Genomic DNA, 15,086 nt, shown 5'->3' on the forward strand with positions numbered 1-15,086 from the left:
GTAGACATAGAAACTGAGACTTGAAGAAGTTAGGCAGGGAACCCCTTTCAAAGAGTGAGGACAGCAAAGATAAACATACAAAAATCAGTTGGATTCCTCTACACCAGCAAAGAGAACCTTAAGAGGAAATCACCAAATCATACCATTTACAATAGCCCCGAAGAAGATAAAATACTTAAGAATAAATCTAACCAGAGATGTAAAAGACCTATACAAAGAAAACTACAAGACACTACTGCAAGAAACCAAAAGAGAACTGCATAAGTGGAAAAACGTACCTTGCTCATGGATAGGGAAGATTCAACATAGTAAAAATGTCAGTTCTACCCAAAGCAATCTACAGATACAATGCAATCATGATCCAAATTCCAATGGCATTTTTTAATGAGATGGAGAAACAAATCACCAACTTCATATGGAAAGGGAAGAGGCTCCAGATAAGTAAAGCATTACTCAAGAAGAAGAACAAAGTGGGAGGCCTCACACTACCTGATTTTAGAACCTATTGTACTGCCACTGTAGTCAAAACAGCCTGGTACTGGTACAACAACAGATACATAGACCAGTGGAACAGAATTGAGAGAATCCAGACGTAAATTCATCCACCTATGAGCAGCTGATATTTGACAAAGGCCCAAAGTCCGTTAATTGGGGAAAAGACAGTCTCTTTAAAAATGGTGCTTGCATAACTGGATATCCATCTGCAAAAAAATGAAACAAGACCCATACCTCACACCAGGCACAAAAACTAACTCAAAATGCATCAAAGACCTAAATATCAAATCGAAAATGATCAAGATCATGGAAGAAAAAATAGGAACAATGCTAGGAGCCCTAATACATGGCATAAACAGAATACAAACCATAAGTAACAATGCACAAACACCAGAAGGGAAACTAGATAATTGGGAGCTCCTAAAAATCAAACACTTAGGCTCATCAAAAGACTTCATCAAAAGAGTAAAGGGACAACTTACAGAATGGGAAAAAATTTTTGACTTCGACAAATCCGATCAGCATCTAATCTCTCAAATCTACAAGATACTGCAAAACCTCACCAACAAAAAGACAACCCAATTAAAAAATGGACATAGGATATGAACAGGCACTTCACCAAAGAAGACATTCAGGCGGCTGCCAGATTCATGAGGAAATGCTCGTAATCATTAGCCATTAGAGAAATGCAAATCAAAACTACAATGAGATACCATCTCACCCCAACAAGGCTAGCATTAATCCAAAAAATATAAAATAATAAATGTTGGAGAGGTTGTGGAGCGACTGGAACACTTATACACTGTTGGTGGGAATATAAAATGGTACAACCACTTTGGAAATCGATTTGACACTTCCTTAATAAGCTAGAAATAGAAGTACCATATGATCCAGCAGTCACACTCCTTGGAATATATCCTAGAGAAGTAAGAGCTGTCACACGAATGGATATATGCACACCCATGTTCGTTGCAGCACTGTTCACAATAGCAAAAAGATAGAAACAACCTAGGTGCCCATCAACAGACGAATGGATAAACAAATTATGATATATTCATACAATGGAATACTGCACAATGATAAAGAACAAGGATGAATCTGCGAAACATCTCATAATGTGGATCAATCTGGAAGGCATTATGCAGAGTGAAATTAGTCGGTTGCAAAGGGCAAATATTGTATGAGACCACTATTATAAGAACTCAAGAAAAGGTTTAAACACAGAAGAAAACGTTCTTTGATGGCTACAAGGGTGGGGAGGGAGGGAGAGGGGTATTCGCTAACTAGATAGTAGATTAGAATTATCTTAGGTGAAGGGAAGGAGAACACCCAGTACAAGGGAAGTCAGCACAACTGGACTAAACCAAAAGGTAAGAAGTTTCCTGAATACAACCAAACACTTCGAGGGATAGAGTTGCAGGTGCAGGGGTCTGGGGACCATGGTTTCAGGGGACATCTAGGTCAATTGACATAACAAAGTTTATTAAGAAAACGTTCACATCCCATTTTGGTGAGTGGCATCTGAAGTCTTAAAAACTAGCAAGCAGCCATCTAAGATGCAACAATTGGTTCCAACCCACCTGGAGCAAAGGAGAATGAAGAACACCAAAGACTCAAGGAAAATATTAGTCCAAGAGACAGAAAGGGCCACTTAAACCAGAGACTCCATCAGCATGAGACTAGAAGAACTAGATGGTGCCCGGCTACCACCAATGACTGCCCTGATAGGGAATACAACAGAGAGTCCCTGATGTAGCAGGAGAAAAAATGGGGTGCAGAACTCAAATTCTAGTAAAAAGACCAGACTTAATGGTCTAACTTAGACTGTAGGGACCCTGGAAGACACGTCCCCTGGATTCTGTTAGCCCAGAACTGAAACCATTCCCGAAGCCAACTCTTCAGACATAGATTACGCTGGACTATAAGACATAAAATGATACTCATGAGGAGGGTGCTTATTAGCTGAAGTAGATACATGAGACTAAATGGGCAGCTCCTGTCCGGAGGCAAGATGAGAAGACAAAAAGGGACAGGAGCTGGTTGAATGGACATGGGAAATCTGGGGTGGAAAGGAGGAGTGTGCTGTCACATCATAGGGAGAGCAACTAGGGTCACATAACAATGTGTGTATAAATTTTTGTATGAGAAACTAGAACTGTAAATTTTCACTTAAAGCACAATTTAAAAAATGTGGCAATTATGAAACAAAAAAGAATCAGGGTTTACATAAGGTATGAAAGTGGCTAATTTAACTGAAGCCAAGAAAATCCAAAAATAACATAAATTTTTTTCTTCTATTCATGTAAATGTATGCCATTTCAAATTTAGACATCAATGTTGAGTCATGGGAAACCTGATTATATTTTCAATTAGTTAAAATATATATTGGTTAATTTTTGTATAAAGCTTGATAGTATTAATATTAAAGACAAAGAATATTGTAAACATCAAAAAAAAAAAAAAAAAAGAGTGAGGAAAGAGAGATAGGAGCCTGTATCTGACTTACATAGTTACATGCCGTCCATTCTAGTGCTTTCTTCCACTGGGTCAGACTAGGTTGATTACATAAGTTAAGGCAGAGAAGGGAGCCGGTCTGTACCAGGGACTATATGTCTTGTGTAATCGCTCATGGGTTCAAAGACTCATCATTAATTGAATTAAGACCTTGAAAGTATTTACCCCACCCCGTCAAAATCTGTCTACACCTAAACATTCTAATATACTATCAACAAGTACAACAGTTGCTAATTTTTATTGCCTAATTCGATTTACACCTTTATGGCTTTCCTTATATTCAATGAATTGATTAAGAACATGTGGAAAACACATAAGTTCAATGGCTGACAACTGGTAAATGCTCAATAAATCTTAGTTTTGACTTGGAGTCAATAACTGTTAAACACCAAATGAGAAGCAGAGCATGGCCCCCTGTCTGCTGACTCCTGAGTCCAGTACTCTTTCTGCAGTATTCTTGTGCAATATGAAACTCTCAAAATATGTGTATAAATTCAAGTTTGGGTCAATTTCAAATTGAAAGTTGAGTTATGTTATGCTAAAAAAAAAAATAATCAAGGGATGAAATCTGGTACTGAGTGGAAAGTGGAACCAGGGTAAATTTTAATTTCCATTTACAGATCATGGTGACTCAACTGCTAAGAAATACTTCAATCTTATTTTCCTGCTAACATTTGACCCCAAATAACTTGCCTTTTGTGGTACACCCAGACAAAAATGTCGAGTAATGAAAAAAACAAGCGTTTGTAATTGGTTAACCATTCCCTTGAAAGAGATTCTAAAAAGTGAAAGTTGGAGGTTATGTCTCTGTCTCTTTTTTTTTTTTGCATAGATATCTTTTTAAATGTTTTGTTAGTTACAAAAGAAAAAAATTAACAGTAAGAAGAGACTGCTTTCTTGCATTAGTTACCTGAAATATGGTTTATTTTGAACCACATTGTCTTGCATTTTAAGGCACCCAAATATGAGATCTTCTGACTTAACATTTCTTTAGCATCTCATGTAATTTGCACAAATACGTATGTCATTGCTTTTAGAGTAAAAGCCAGAAAGTTTTTTTTTAATCAGTCCTCAGAAATATGCCCTGGAAGAGAAGTCCCTAAATAAAGGCTGAGGAATCTAAAATATTATGAATATAAACAATTGTGAATAAGTTTGTTGTACCCACAAAGAAAAGGCTGCTGACTTCATCTAACTTGAAAAAGAAAAGACAGCCCACCTAGCATTCTTCAAATGATAGTTGTGGCTTCATTAAGCTCTTAGTAGGCTTTCAACCTCTTGAATAAATAAAATGTGTTCATAAGACCCCACTAATTCCATAGGGCAAAAGTCCAGCCAAAGATTTATATGTAGACATTATACTGTTATATGTTATTAGGTGGTGAATGTTAATTTGAAAAACTTGAAGAAAGCCTGGTGCATATTGGAGTTAGTGAAAGACCTTGCTTTAAGTAAATCTTTCCATTCATAAAAATGTCTCTACATTGAAGGGCTCTATTCAGAAATGGAAAATTTCTTAATGGATGAATGATTCGCATACTTAACCGAATCTGTCTAATGCTGTCACAATAGGCTCCTTTTAATAACTGTCCCCAGATGAAATGGCATTGTAAGGTTAGTTTGGGGTCTCTCTATTTCAGACATTAGCCCAAAGATCCGTTTACTGCAAAATAAACCATAAGAAAATGTAGTGTGCTATTCAAACCCCAACTGAAGCTAAGCTTTCAGCATGGGTTTAAATTACTTAAATTCCTTCATTCCTAGCCATAATTTACAAAACAGAATTGACATTACTGTTCTCGTACCTCATAGTCATGATTGGACGATTAAGTGGTATGTGCTGAGTGTTTAGTATAATGCCTTGCACACAGTAGGTTTTCAACAGATGTTGACTGCTATTATAATTGTTGTCATTTGCTAAGTTTTTTTTTTCTCAACTAAAACATCAAACACAGAGTGTTATTGTGGAAACAAATTGCTATTATTTTTCCGCCCTCAGTACTGTATCGTTTTCATTTTGATTCCTTTTTTTTTTCTCCCCCGTCTATATTATATCGGAACCCTGGTGACGCAGTGGTTAAGAGCTCAGCTGCTAACCTAAAGGTCGGCAGTTTGAATCCACCAGCCACTCCTTAGAAACCCCATGGGGGGTTCTACTCTGTCCTATAGGGTCTTTGTGAGTCAGAATCAACTCAATGGCAATGAGTTCGGTTGTTCTTTTTTTTTTAGGTTTGTGTTATATACTCGGGCATCTTAAAGAATTCAGTTATGACAGAGTTGTGCATAGAATTTCAAAATGATATTTACTATTTATAATAAATATGTTCCGGACACTGTTCTAAATATTTCCCTGTATTAATTCATTTCATCTTCATGATACCCATATCAATCGGTCCTACTATTGTACTGATTTTACAGATGAGGAAGCTGAGACGCCAAGACCTTAAGTACCTTGTTTAAAGTAACTCCACTTGTGAGTGAATGAATTAGGGTTTACACCCAAACAGACTAGTGCTCAGCTGCTAACTGAAGGGTCGGTGAACCCACAAGCCGCTCTGCCGGAGAAAAACGTGGCAGTCTGCTTCGTAAAGGTTTACAGCCTTAGAAACCCTATGGGACAGTTCTAATCTGTCCTATAGGGTCGCTATGGGTCGGAATCGACTCGACGGCAATGGTTTAGTTTTTGTGTGTGTGTGTTTTTTGAAATACACGTGGGGAATAGAGGTTGAGAATTTGGGATTTAAAAATGCATTAGGGCTTCAGCAGGCCCTTTAGGTTGACAAGGGATGAGTAATATTCTTTGGAAGGAAATAAAGTACCAAGAGATTCCATCACTGGAAGCATCACTTGTGGAAGATGGTTGCAGACTTCAGATGAAAAGAATCTCCATCCTTCTCCCAGCTTTGTAATTGATGTCACATTTAATATTTGAAAATAATATGGGAAGAAATATAATATTAAAAATGGTTGGATCATTAAGTTGTTAGCCCTTAATGATAGTATAGTGATGTTTCTCTATACTTCAAATGATACATTGAGTAATTGCCAACGTACTTAAGTAGAGCAAGATTGTCTAAATACTTACAGCATGATCAATGACTTAAATAAAAATTTCATTTAGCACAGGTTCTCACAATCCCGTATGTGAATCCCATATGACACTTACCTTATTGTATACAGTAGTTTATGGGTCTGTCTCCTCTACACGGTGAGTTCCTTGATGGCAGGCCTCTGGTTTTGTTCATTTTCATATCCTAAAAGTCTACATAGTATCTGGCTTACATTATGCACTGAAGAAGAATTTGCTGAATGTATGAATAAATGAATGATGTTAGAATTAATTCAACAAGGCTTTATGAATGCCTATTACATCCACATCTTATGATCAAGGGTGCAAAGATGAATAAGTGGTTCCCTTCCCTTGAAGAGATCACACACTAACAAGCAGATAATCTAAACAATCGCATTGTATGGTGGAAGATCTTATAAAAGAGACATAATGGAGTATTGTGTGATTACAGAAGTATTCAGGAGTAACTGTGATGGGCAGGACAGGGAAGATTTCAACAGAGGAGCTAAGCTTAATCTTTAGGTGGAGATGAGAGAGGGAGATGTGATAAGTAAGGGGATTTAGATGGTGGATGGAATAATTACAGAAAAAAATCTTACATCACTGTGTTTGAGGAACAAAATTAGCTTGCTATTGTTGAAGTTACTTTTTTATTATTGTAATGCTGTAAAGTTATTGATGCTGTCTATTCAGTATATAATATGAAATTGTTGTCATAAACACAACGTATCTACGTATCTTTTATTGAGTGACACTTTTCTTTTTTTAATGCAGTTCCAGTTACAGATGTTTGATATTGTTTGTTCCACATCATGGGCCAATAAAGACAAATGCTGTGAACTTCCAGGCCTGGTAAGAATTCTTTCGTTGTTTTATCTGTCCTTTATTGAAATTTTCCAAAATTATATTTCATTTTCTCTGAAGATGAAAGGCTATTCCTCAACACTCCTGTCATAGATAATTCATTGTGATGAGAATTAACATTAGAAAGAGGTTAAGAAGGAGGTGTGCCAGGACCACCACAGCAGGACCACTGCATGTGGTCACACATGGTGTATACTGTATAGCTCCAGGGGGCACCCTTTACATGTAGTCCAGATGTACCCGAATTTCTTGGTTCATAAAGCCTTAGTGTCTCAGTAATTTTTTTATGGCACCCCTGTTGTTGTTGTTGTAAGGCGCCATCGAGTGAGCTCTGACTCATAGCAACCCTATGTACAACAGAATGAAACCCTGCCCCGTCCTGTGCTATCCTCACAGTCCTTGTTATGCTTGAGCCCATTGTTGCAGCCACTGTGTCAATCCATTTTGTTGAGGGTCTTCCCTCTTTTTCACTGACCCTCTACTTTACCAAGCATGATGTCCTTCTCCAAGGACTGATCCCTCCAGATTAACATGTCCAAAGTATGTGAGACAAAGTCTTGCCTTCTTCTAAGGAGCATTCTGGTTGTACTTCTTTGAAGACAGATCTGTTAGTTCTTTTGGCAATCCATTGTATATTCAATATTCTTCACCAGCATCATAATTTGGTACCACTAGGCCAAGAGAAATACCTAACAGTTCCATTTATTGAGTAATTAGGTCCAAACAACTTAGTAAGTATTTATGTTCTAACTACTTAGTAGCTGTGTGAAAAAAATAATACACATAAACTGAAAGAAAAAAATGATCTATTTTTTCATTCTTAAATAACCACAATTACTTACTAATGGGATGTGTATGCGTATTGGGCACTGCACAACTTCTCTGATCGGATGTCTCACAACCCTCACTCCTTGTTCCACATTGATTTTTCCTATGTACTTGCTTTTCATTATAGCAACTGCTGAATAGTCAGCTTTACAATGATATGACATCATCGAAAAGAGTGTTTCAAAATCAATTGTTGAAACTGTGAACTACCTTGAGCTAGTGGTTTAGGCGAAGTCCAATGAATGCTAAATATTGCTGCATTTCGCCTGAACTTTTAAAACATCCCACAGTGCCTGTAGCACCGCAGGGTTGCTGAGCACGCAGTTTTTGAACTATAGTCATAACGTATATAATCTATGCGATGCTACTAGAAAACCATTTTTTCGTCATCATTAATACCCATGAAATTCATGGAAGTATACCTGTATATGTAAAAACAGGAAAAATGGTTCATATTTTAGGATCCTTAGGCACCAGTGAGCAGAAATGAATGACACTGTCATGGTTGGACAATAATCGTATCTTAATATTTAAAACCTGGAGAATGAGCAAGGAGATACATTCATGACGTCTAAGAGATATGACTGTTTGAGTCCTTACACCACATCACCACAACTACTGCAGGCAGTAAATTCATGGTTGAGAAGGGAGCCCTGGTGTAGTGGTAAAGAGCTCAGCTGCTAACCAAAAGGTTGGCAGTCTGAATCCACGAGCCCGCTCCTTGGAAACTCTATGGGGCAGTTCTACTCTGTCCTATAGAGTTGCTATGAGTCAGAATTGACTCTATGGCAATGGCTTTTTGGTTTGGTATGATTTAAGAAAGGTCCCTGGGTAGTACAAATAGTATGATTAAGAAGGAATTAACTTATTCTTTCTTCTTCAGAATAAGTTTCTAGTAAACTCTGGTGAGAAATTAAATCACAGACACTGTGATGTTATGCTTTAGTGCAGGTAGATTGGAAATTAAAAGGGGAAATACTCAGAATGCTATGTTGTATCAAGCAAAACATGATCACGCCTTCTAGGAAGGATCTGAGCCCTCTCGAGGCTTTCCTTCTCACTTCTATCACTGGAGATACATACCTTCCATGGTAGAAAGATCTGGGCAAAGATGAAGTCAATAGCAATGGCAAAACCATTACTGAGACAGAGTCTGGGGTCACAGGTGGCCTGCTGTCAGCCTTACTTTTGGGATCTTTCAGGATACTTAAGTTTGTATTTCACTCTAGCTGTCCAGATAACAGGTCACCTGAGTTAGCAGGTTTTCTCGAAATGAGCTGAAACCTGGAACTATTATCCATCATTTACAGAAAAGTTTCTGCAAAACCAGCCACTTGCTCAACGATTTTTGGGTATCTGTTGTGAATCTTCCAGAGACTCAGATACTTTCCACCTTGTCAATTTAACTATAATCTGTGCTGTATTCAGCTCTAACCATACTTCTCCCCAAAGTCTTAAATAATGAGGTTCATTTTCTCTCACTCAAGAGCAGTTGATGAACCCTATGAGGTTCTGTGGTTCCCTATCCCAGTACTGAGTTCTCTTTGGCTGCTCCAAATGGGATATCACCAATTGTTCAATAACTGTTAGCGGGTGCTCTGTCTTCTTCGCCACTGCAGGAACTCATTCAGATACCTTCAGCCTGACATTCATGATCTATCTTATAATGTCACATGGCAACAAAATTCTCCAAGAGAGAAGAACACCTCTCATCACAAAGCTGTAGATTGATGCTGTGAGGTTTTTCTTATTTTTAGCCAAAGAATGTGAGCCATTGTTGAAATTGTCACAGGGAATTGATGATGTATTTGAACACTGGTTTTATTTTGTTTCCTAGTTTTCATGTATATGGGGTTGTTTTAATTGGCCGTTCCAACAAGTTTTCTTTTAACTTTTGAAAAGGAAAAAATAATATGATACAAAGAAAGTTTCCAAGACCGTTAGTTCATAGTGTACTACTACTCACTTTTGCACTCACTTTTGACTTTGTGCTGTCACCTGGATTCCCAGGATGGTTTTAGCAACATCCTTTTGATACGGAATGACTCACTGGGCACTATCCATTTTTCATTTAGAGAAAAGATCTGAAATCAGGAGAGAATGCACTCTGCCTTTGTAGACTAACGCTCACTTTGAAAAAAAAAATCATGAAGTGTTTGAGTCAAGAAAGCCATTTGTATAGATGGCCTAATTAACAGTTGTACTGTTTTCTCTCTCAGAGGGACGAAGAGACCTGCCCAGAGCTTCCAAATTCCTGCTCCTGTTCTGAACTCAGCAAAGGGGCTCTGGGACCAGCAGGACCACCAGTAAGTCTTGCCTAGTTTGGGCTCCCTATGGATTAAATGTTTTTTAGATAATATTAATATCACTTATGTGTCTGCTCATGTTGGCCATTCTGCTAAATGCTACACCTGTTATTTGCTTAATCCTATGAGTAAACTGGGGCACAAAGGTGTTAAGTAACTTGCCTAAAGAATACAGCCTGGTGGAGCTGAGATTCAATTCCAGGTCTCCCTGACTCCTATAGATGCCACTCTTAACCATTATGCCATACTACCTCTCATATTGCCATATATTCAAAATCTTCCTTTTAAACTACTGTGCTTTATTTTCAGTCTGGATTTTTCAAACATTGGCCCTCTACTTACACCTGTAAAATTTTCATACCTTCCCTTTTGCCCATTCTGCACCAAAATTTACATGGTGAAGGGAGAATTTTGAATTCACCAGAGGAAATACTCCATCAGAGCATGAAGTTTTCCACTACTGAATGGACATTCCTATAGAAAAGAGGAAGGAAGAAAGGGAGGAAAGAAGGAAAAAAATTGAATTGAATTTACCATGATACATTTTTTGTAATATGTTTAAATGCTCGTTTTGTTTGTAACCTGCTAAACTGGGGCTGTACGTGTTCCTTGAGATAGGTATGATATAGCTGGTCTGTGTTCAGGACATAGCAAATGTATCAAGGCAGAAAGACAAAGAAAAGAGGGAGAGGACACTTGAGCAAGTAAAGAAAACCAGGCCTGGCAGGAGGAATACTCTTATGCTAGACCTGTCCTTGCACGTGGACTTGCTAGGGCAGCCCGGCACAGTCAGCAACATGCAGTCGATAACCCATACTGACAGCTGCCTTCCTACGTGAAAGCTCACTCCAGGTGGGCCCCACGGACATAATTTTTCTTCGGTTGTCTATGGTATTTCCTGGTATGAACAGAAAGGAAAAGAACCTGCTGAGTGTATCTGAAATATATGGTAGCAGGTCCTCCTTTATAACTCTGGCATGTAGAACATTTTTTCAACCTCTGGACAAAGAACCCAAATACATTTTCTTTTTGTAAACAAAAGGCTCTTCATCCCAAAGAAGCAGATGTGGAGTAATGCTAAAAGCATTAAATTTAAATCACAGGACTAGACAAGTCACTGAACCACTGTGAACCTCCAGTTCCTCATGTATAAAACAGTAACCACCTCTTTAACTGGTATTACGAAGAATACACAAGATGTTGTATGTGCTCTTTGCATTATAAAACTTTAATCAAATGTAAGGTGCTGTCTTTAGTTTAACCCAGGAATTGAAAACAAAGATTTAGTTTCTGCTCTATGCCAAGTTTTCCTGTCAGGCTTCAGAACAATACAAAGGATATTATATGGTCCTGTTTGTTAAAGTGTTATCTCTCTCAAAATCACCTGGTGTACTTATGCAGACTCTCCGCCAGTGGTTAAGAGCTATGGCTGTTAACCAAAAGGTTGGCAGTTCGAATCCACCAGCTGCTCCTTGGAAACCCTATGAGGCAGTTCTACTCTGTCCTATTGGGTCTGTCTTGGTCATCTAGTGCTGCTATAACAGAAATTCTACAAGTGGATGGCTTTAACAAAGAGAAATTTATTCTCTCACAGTCTAGTAGGTTGCAAGTCCAAATTCAGGCTGTCACCTCCAGGGGAATGCTTTCTCTATTGGCTCTGAAGGAAGGTCCATGTCATCAATCTTCCCTTGGTTTGGGAGCTTGTCTGCACAGGAACCTCGGGTCCAAAGGACACACTCTGCTCCCGGCACTGCTTTCTTAGTGGTGTGAGGTCCCGACCTCTATCTGCTTGCTTCTCTCTTTTATACCTCAAAAGAGATTGGCTTAAGACACTATCCAATGTTGTAGACCTCATCAATGCAACTACCTCTAATCCATCTTATTACATCATAGTGATAGAATTTACAACACATAGGGAAATCACATCAGATGATAAAATAGTAGACAATCATACAATACTGGAAATCATGACCTAGCCAAGCTGACAGATATTTTTGGAGGACACAATTCAATCCATGACAGGGTTGCTATGAGTCGGAATCGATTTGATGGCAATGAGTTCGGTTTTGGTTTAGGCACACTAAGGTATGAAAAGTACCAGATGCTTTTTCTTCTAAGTATTAGAAGTTCACTGTTAAAACCTGGACAAAATTTGTTCACCACACATACATATACATCATTGATGGTCTCAGTAAAAGTCAACATGTACTCTCAAGGATAAGTCTTCATACTAGAGGAAGGTAATACTACCTGGATTCTGAGAATGCTCGTAATGGTCTGTTTAAGTAAGTTTTGAGAGTAGACCTGAGTGAATGTGTTATTCACAGATTATTTCCCTCATATTCTTTGATAAAATCAAAGCTGCATACTTTTGGGTATAATGTGTACAGCAAACTTTGTCTTTTAGTGTTCTCAATAAATTCCTGATTACTTATTAAACATTTCAAACTTAGAAAAGATTACAAAAAATAATATACACATTTTTGTACCTACCACCAAGATTAATCACTTTCATTTTATTTGTTCAGGCCACTCTTCTGTATTTATTTGCCTTCTTACTTGCTTGAGATTTTATTTACTTGCCTTTTTTTGTTGTCTTTTGCTTTTATTCTCATTCTTTTCTTTTCCCTTGTACTAGTTTGTGAATTATATCTGTTATTTTAGTAGATTACCTAGAAATTTTATCAGATGTATTTAGCTTAACAAAGTCTAAAAAAATATTAATATTTCTACCCTCCTTTCAACCAGTGTGATGTCCTTGGAAGTCTTTTACCTTGGATCAACCTTTTTGTAATTTACGTGCTGTTGCTATCCAGTATTTTAAAATTGTTTTTTAATATCACAAGTTGGACATTTTGGTTATTATTTTTACTTGTTACAAATTACTATTTGTTAAGATTTTCCTATGTATTTGCTATTTCTTTGCTCACAATTTCTTCTGGCATCGTTTTCTCCTAAAAAACATCCTTTGGATATTCCTATAATGAGAGATTAATGGAAATAATTCCCAGTTTTTGTTCATCCAAAAATGCTTTTATTTTCCATGTTATCTAAGGTAGTTTTTATAAATGTAACAGAGATTGCTCATTGCCTCCCACATTCATCCCCACTGCTTCTTTGGAGTATTACAATTTCCCGTGCTTTAGCTATGCTTACAGCGATCCAGCTAGGGACTTAACTTCTTAGAATCCTGTGCAAGTAGGTGTGACCTTATGACTAAGTCCTGTCCTGAAATAAAAACCAAATGCCTCTTCTTTAATCTTTTTTTTCCCCTTCCCAACTGGCTAGAAGGGAAACAGGATGGTGATAAGTCAGCTTTGATCAGCAGTGCCCCAAGGTGGAAGCAGTCTGGTCCCCAGATTGTAGGAGGACCAGCTTCTAACTAATATTTCTCAGGGGAGACATTTTCTATTCTTTCCATAGCTAAAATGGAGACATCTTGGTCACCCACCTACTTACTACCCACCCCATTGCCATTGAGTCAATTCCAACGCATAGCAACTCTATAGGACAGAGTAGAACGGCCCCATGGCGTTTCCAAGGCTGTCATTTTTAGGGAAGCAGACTGCCACATCTCTCCCGTGGAGCAGCTGGTGTGTTTGAACTGCTGACCTTTTATTTAGCAGCCGAGTGCTTAACCACTGTGCCACCGGGGATCCTTCTCACCTTCTAAAAACTCCTTGCCTTCAAGTCGATTCTGATTCATAACGACCCTACAGGACAGAGTAGAACTGCCCATAGGGTTTCCAAGGAGCAGTTGGTGGATTCGAACTGCCGACCTTTTGGTTAGCAGCCAAATGCTCACCTACTAGCAGGTAATTTTTTCCCCTAGCTTATTCAGAGTGCAGACTTACAAGTTTCTTAGCTGTAAAGAATGTTTCACATTTCAATCCTTCCTTCCCTTGTCACTCCTTGGAAACCCTATAGAGCAGTTCGGAATGAGTCAGGATCAACTCTCCACGGCAGGGGGTTTGGATTTCCCCTGTCATAGGCCAAGTTCACATTTCCTTGACTTTTGTGTGCTCTAAAACTAAGCTTTCTAGCAAGCCTCAACCATCTCTTCCATCCTCCCCAAGGGCAGTCTTAGTGTGTGTATCTATTACTCCAGTTTTTTGCATCTTCTTCATTCCTTAATATTAATTAGGATGCAGTTCTTCATTACGGTAATGTTTATTTTATTTTAATAAGTGTAGCTGGAGGGTTTTCAAATCTGCAGTATTGCCGGAACAATTAAATATTTAGATATGTCCTAAAAGTCAAACTTTCTAATGAGAAAAGAAGAGCAGAGAAGTAAAAGACAAGGTTGGAGCTCTGACTTGAAGGGAAAGAGGATGTAAAATAGGAAAAAAGGCACTGAAATTTTCAATTATTTAAAGTATTATAAACCATTTATGACATAGCCTTCCAAGCAATAGATAATAAAACCTGAATGATGATTGAATGTATTTATGATTATTTTCCCATTCAGGAATTTACTCAGCAGTATTATATACCAATAAAATTTATAAAAAGGAAAGTATGGTGAAAGAAACATATACCCTTTGTCTACACTTATTCTTTCTTATTAAAAGAATGGATTTTTTGTTTGTTTGTTTACAAAAATTTATTGAATTTTTATGTGCTCAGTGATGAGAGTTAGGGATAAGGTCGATAATAAGTCACAAGTATAAAAAATGGTTCCTCGATTTTAGACATGGTGCTTATGGTATGGTTATCTATGAGACAAATAGTCACATTGGAGCAAAATATTCAGTTAAAGAACAGCCATTCAAAAACACAATTAAAGAATTGTCCGAGACTGAGTATGTTAATTGGGATGCATTAGGTGCAAGGAATGGAAAATCTGACTAACAGAGTGGTGTAAACTATTAGGACATTAGAACATTCATTGTTTGTTCAACAAAAGGTTCAGAAGTAGCAAGGGAGAATGAAGAGAACAGGATACAAGGAAAAGATTAGTCCAAAGGACTAATGGACCACAGCTACCAAGGCCTCCACCAGACTGAGTC

General features: G+C 37.9%; 1 protein-coding gene across 1 annotated transcript in view; it reads left to right on the forward strand.

The window, feature by feature from the left end:
* The window catches only part of COL14A1 (collagen type XIV alpha 1 chain), a 266,930-nt gene that overhangs the window by 181,377 nt on the left and 70,467 nt on the right, over positions 1-15,086 (forward strand). Inside the window, exons 36-37 of the mRNA XM_023728170.1 lie at positions 6,854-6,931; positions 9,991-10,077. Of these exons, the coding sequence (XP_023583938.1) occupies positions 6,854-6,931; positions 9,991-10,077 (165 nt within the window). The remainder of the gene's footprint in view (positions 1-6,853; positions 6,932-9,990; positions 10,078-15,086) is intronic.

Source organism: Trichechus manatus, unplaced genomic scaffold, assembly GCF_000243295.1.
Source record: "Trichechus manatus latirostris isolate Lorelei unplaced genomic scaffold, TriManLat1.0 scaffold00022, whole genome shotgun sequence".
Lineage (NCBI taxonomy): Eukaryota > Metazoa > Chordata > Mammalia > Sirenia > Trichechidae > Trichechus > Trichechus manatus.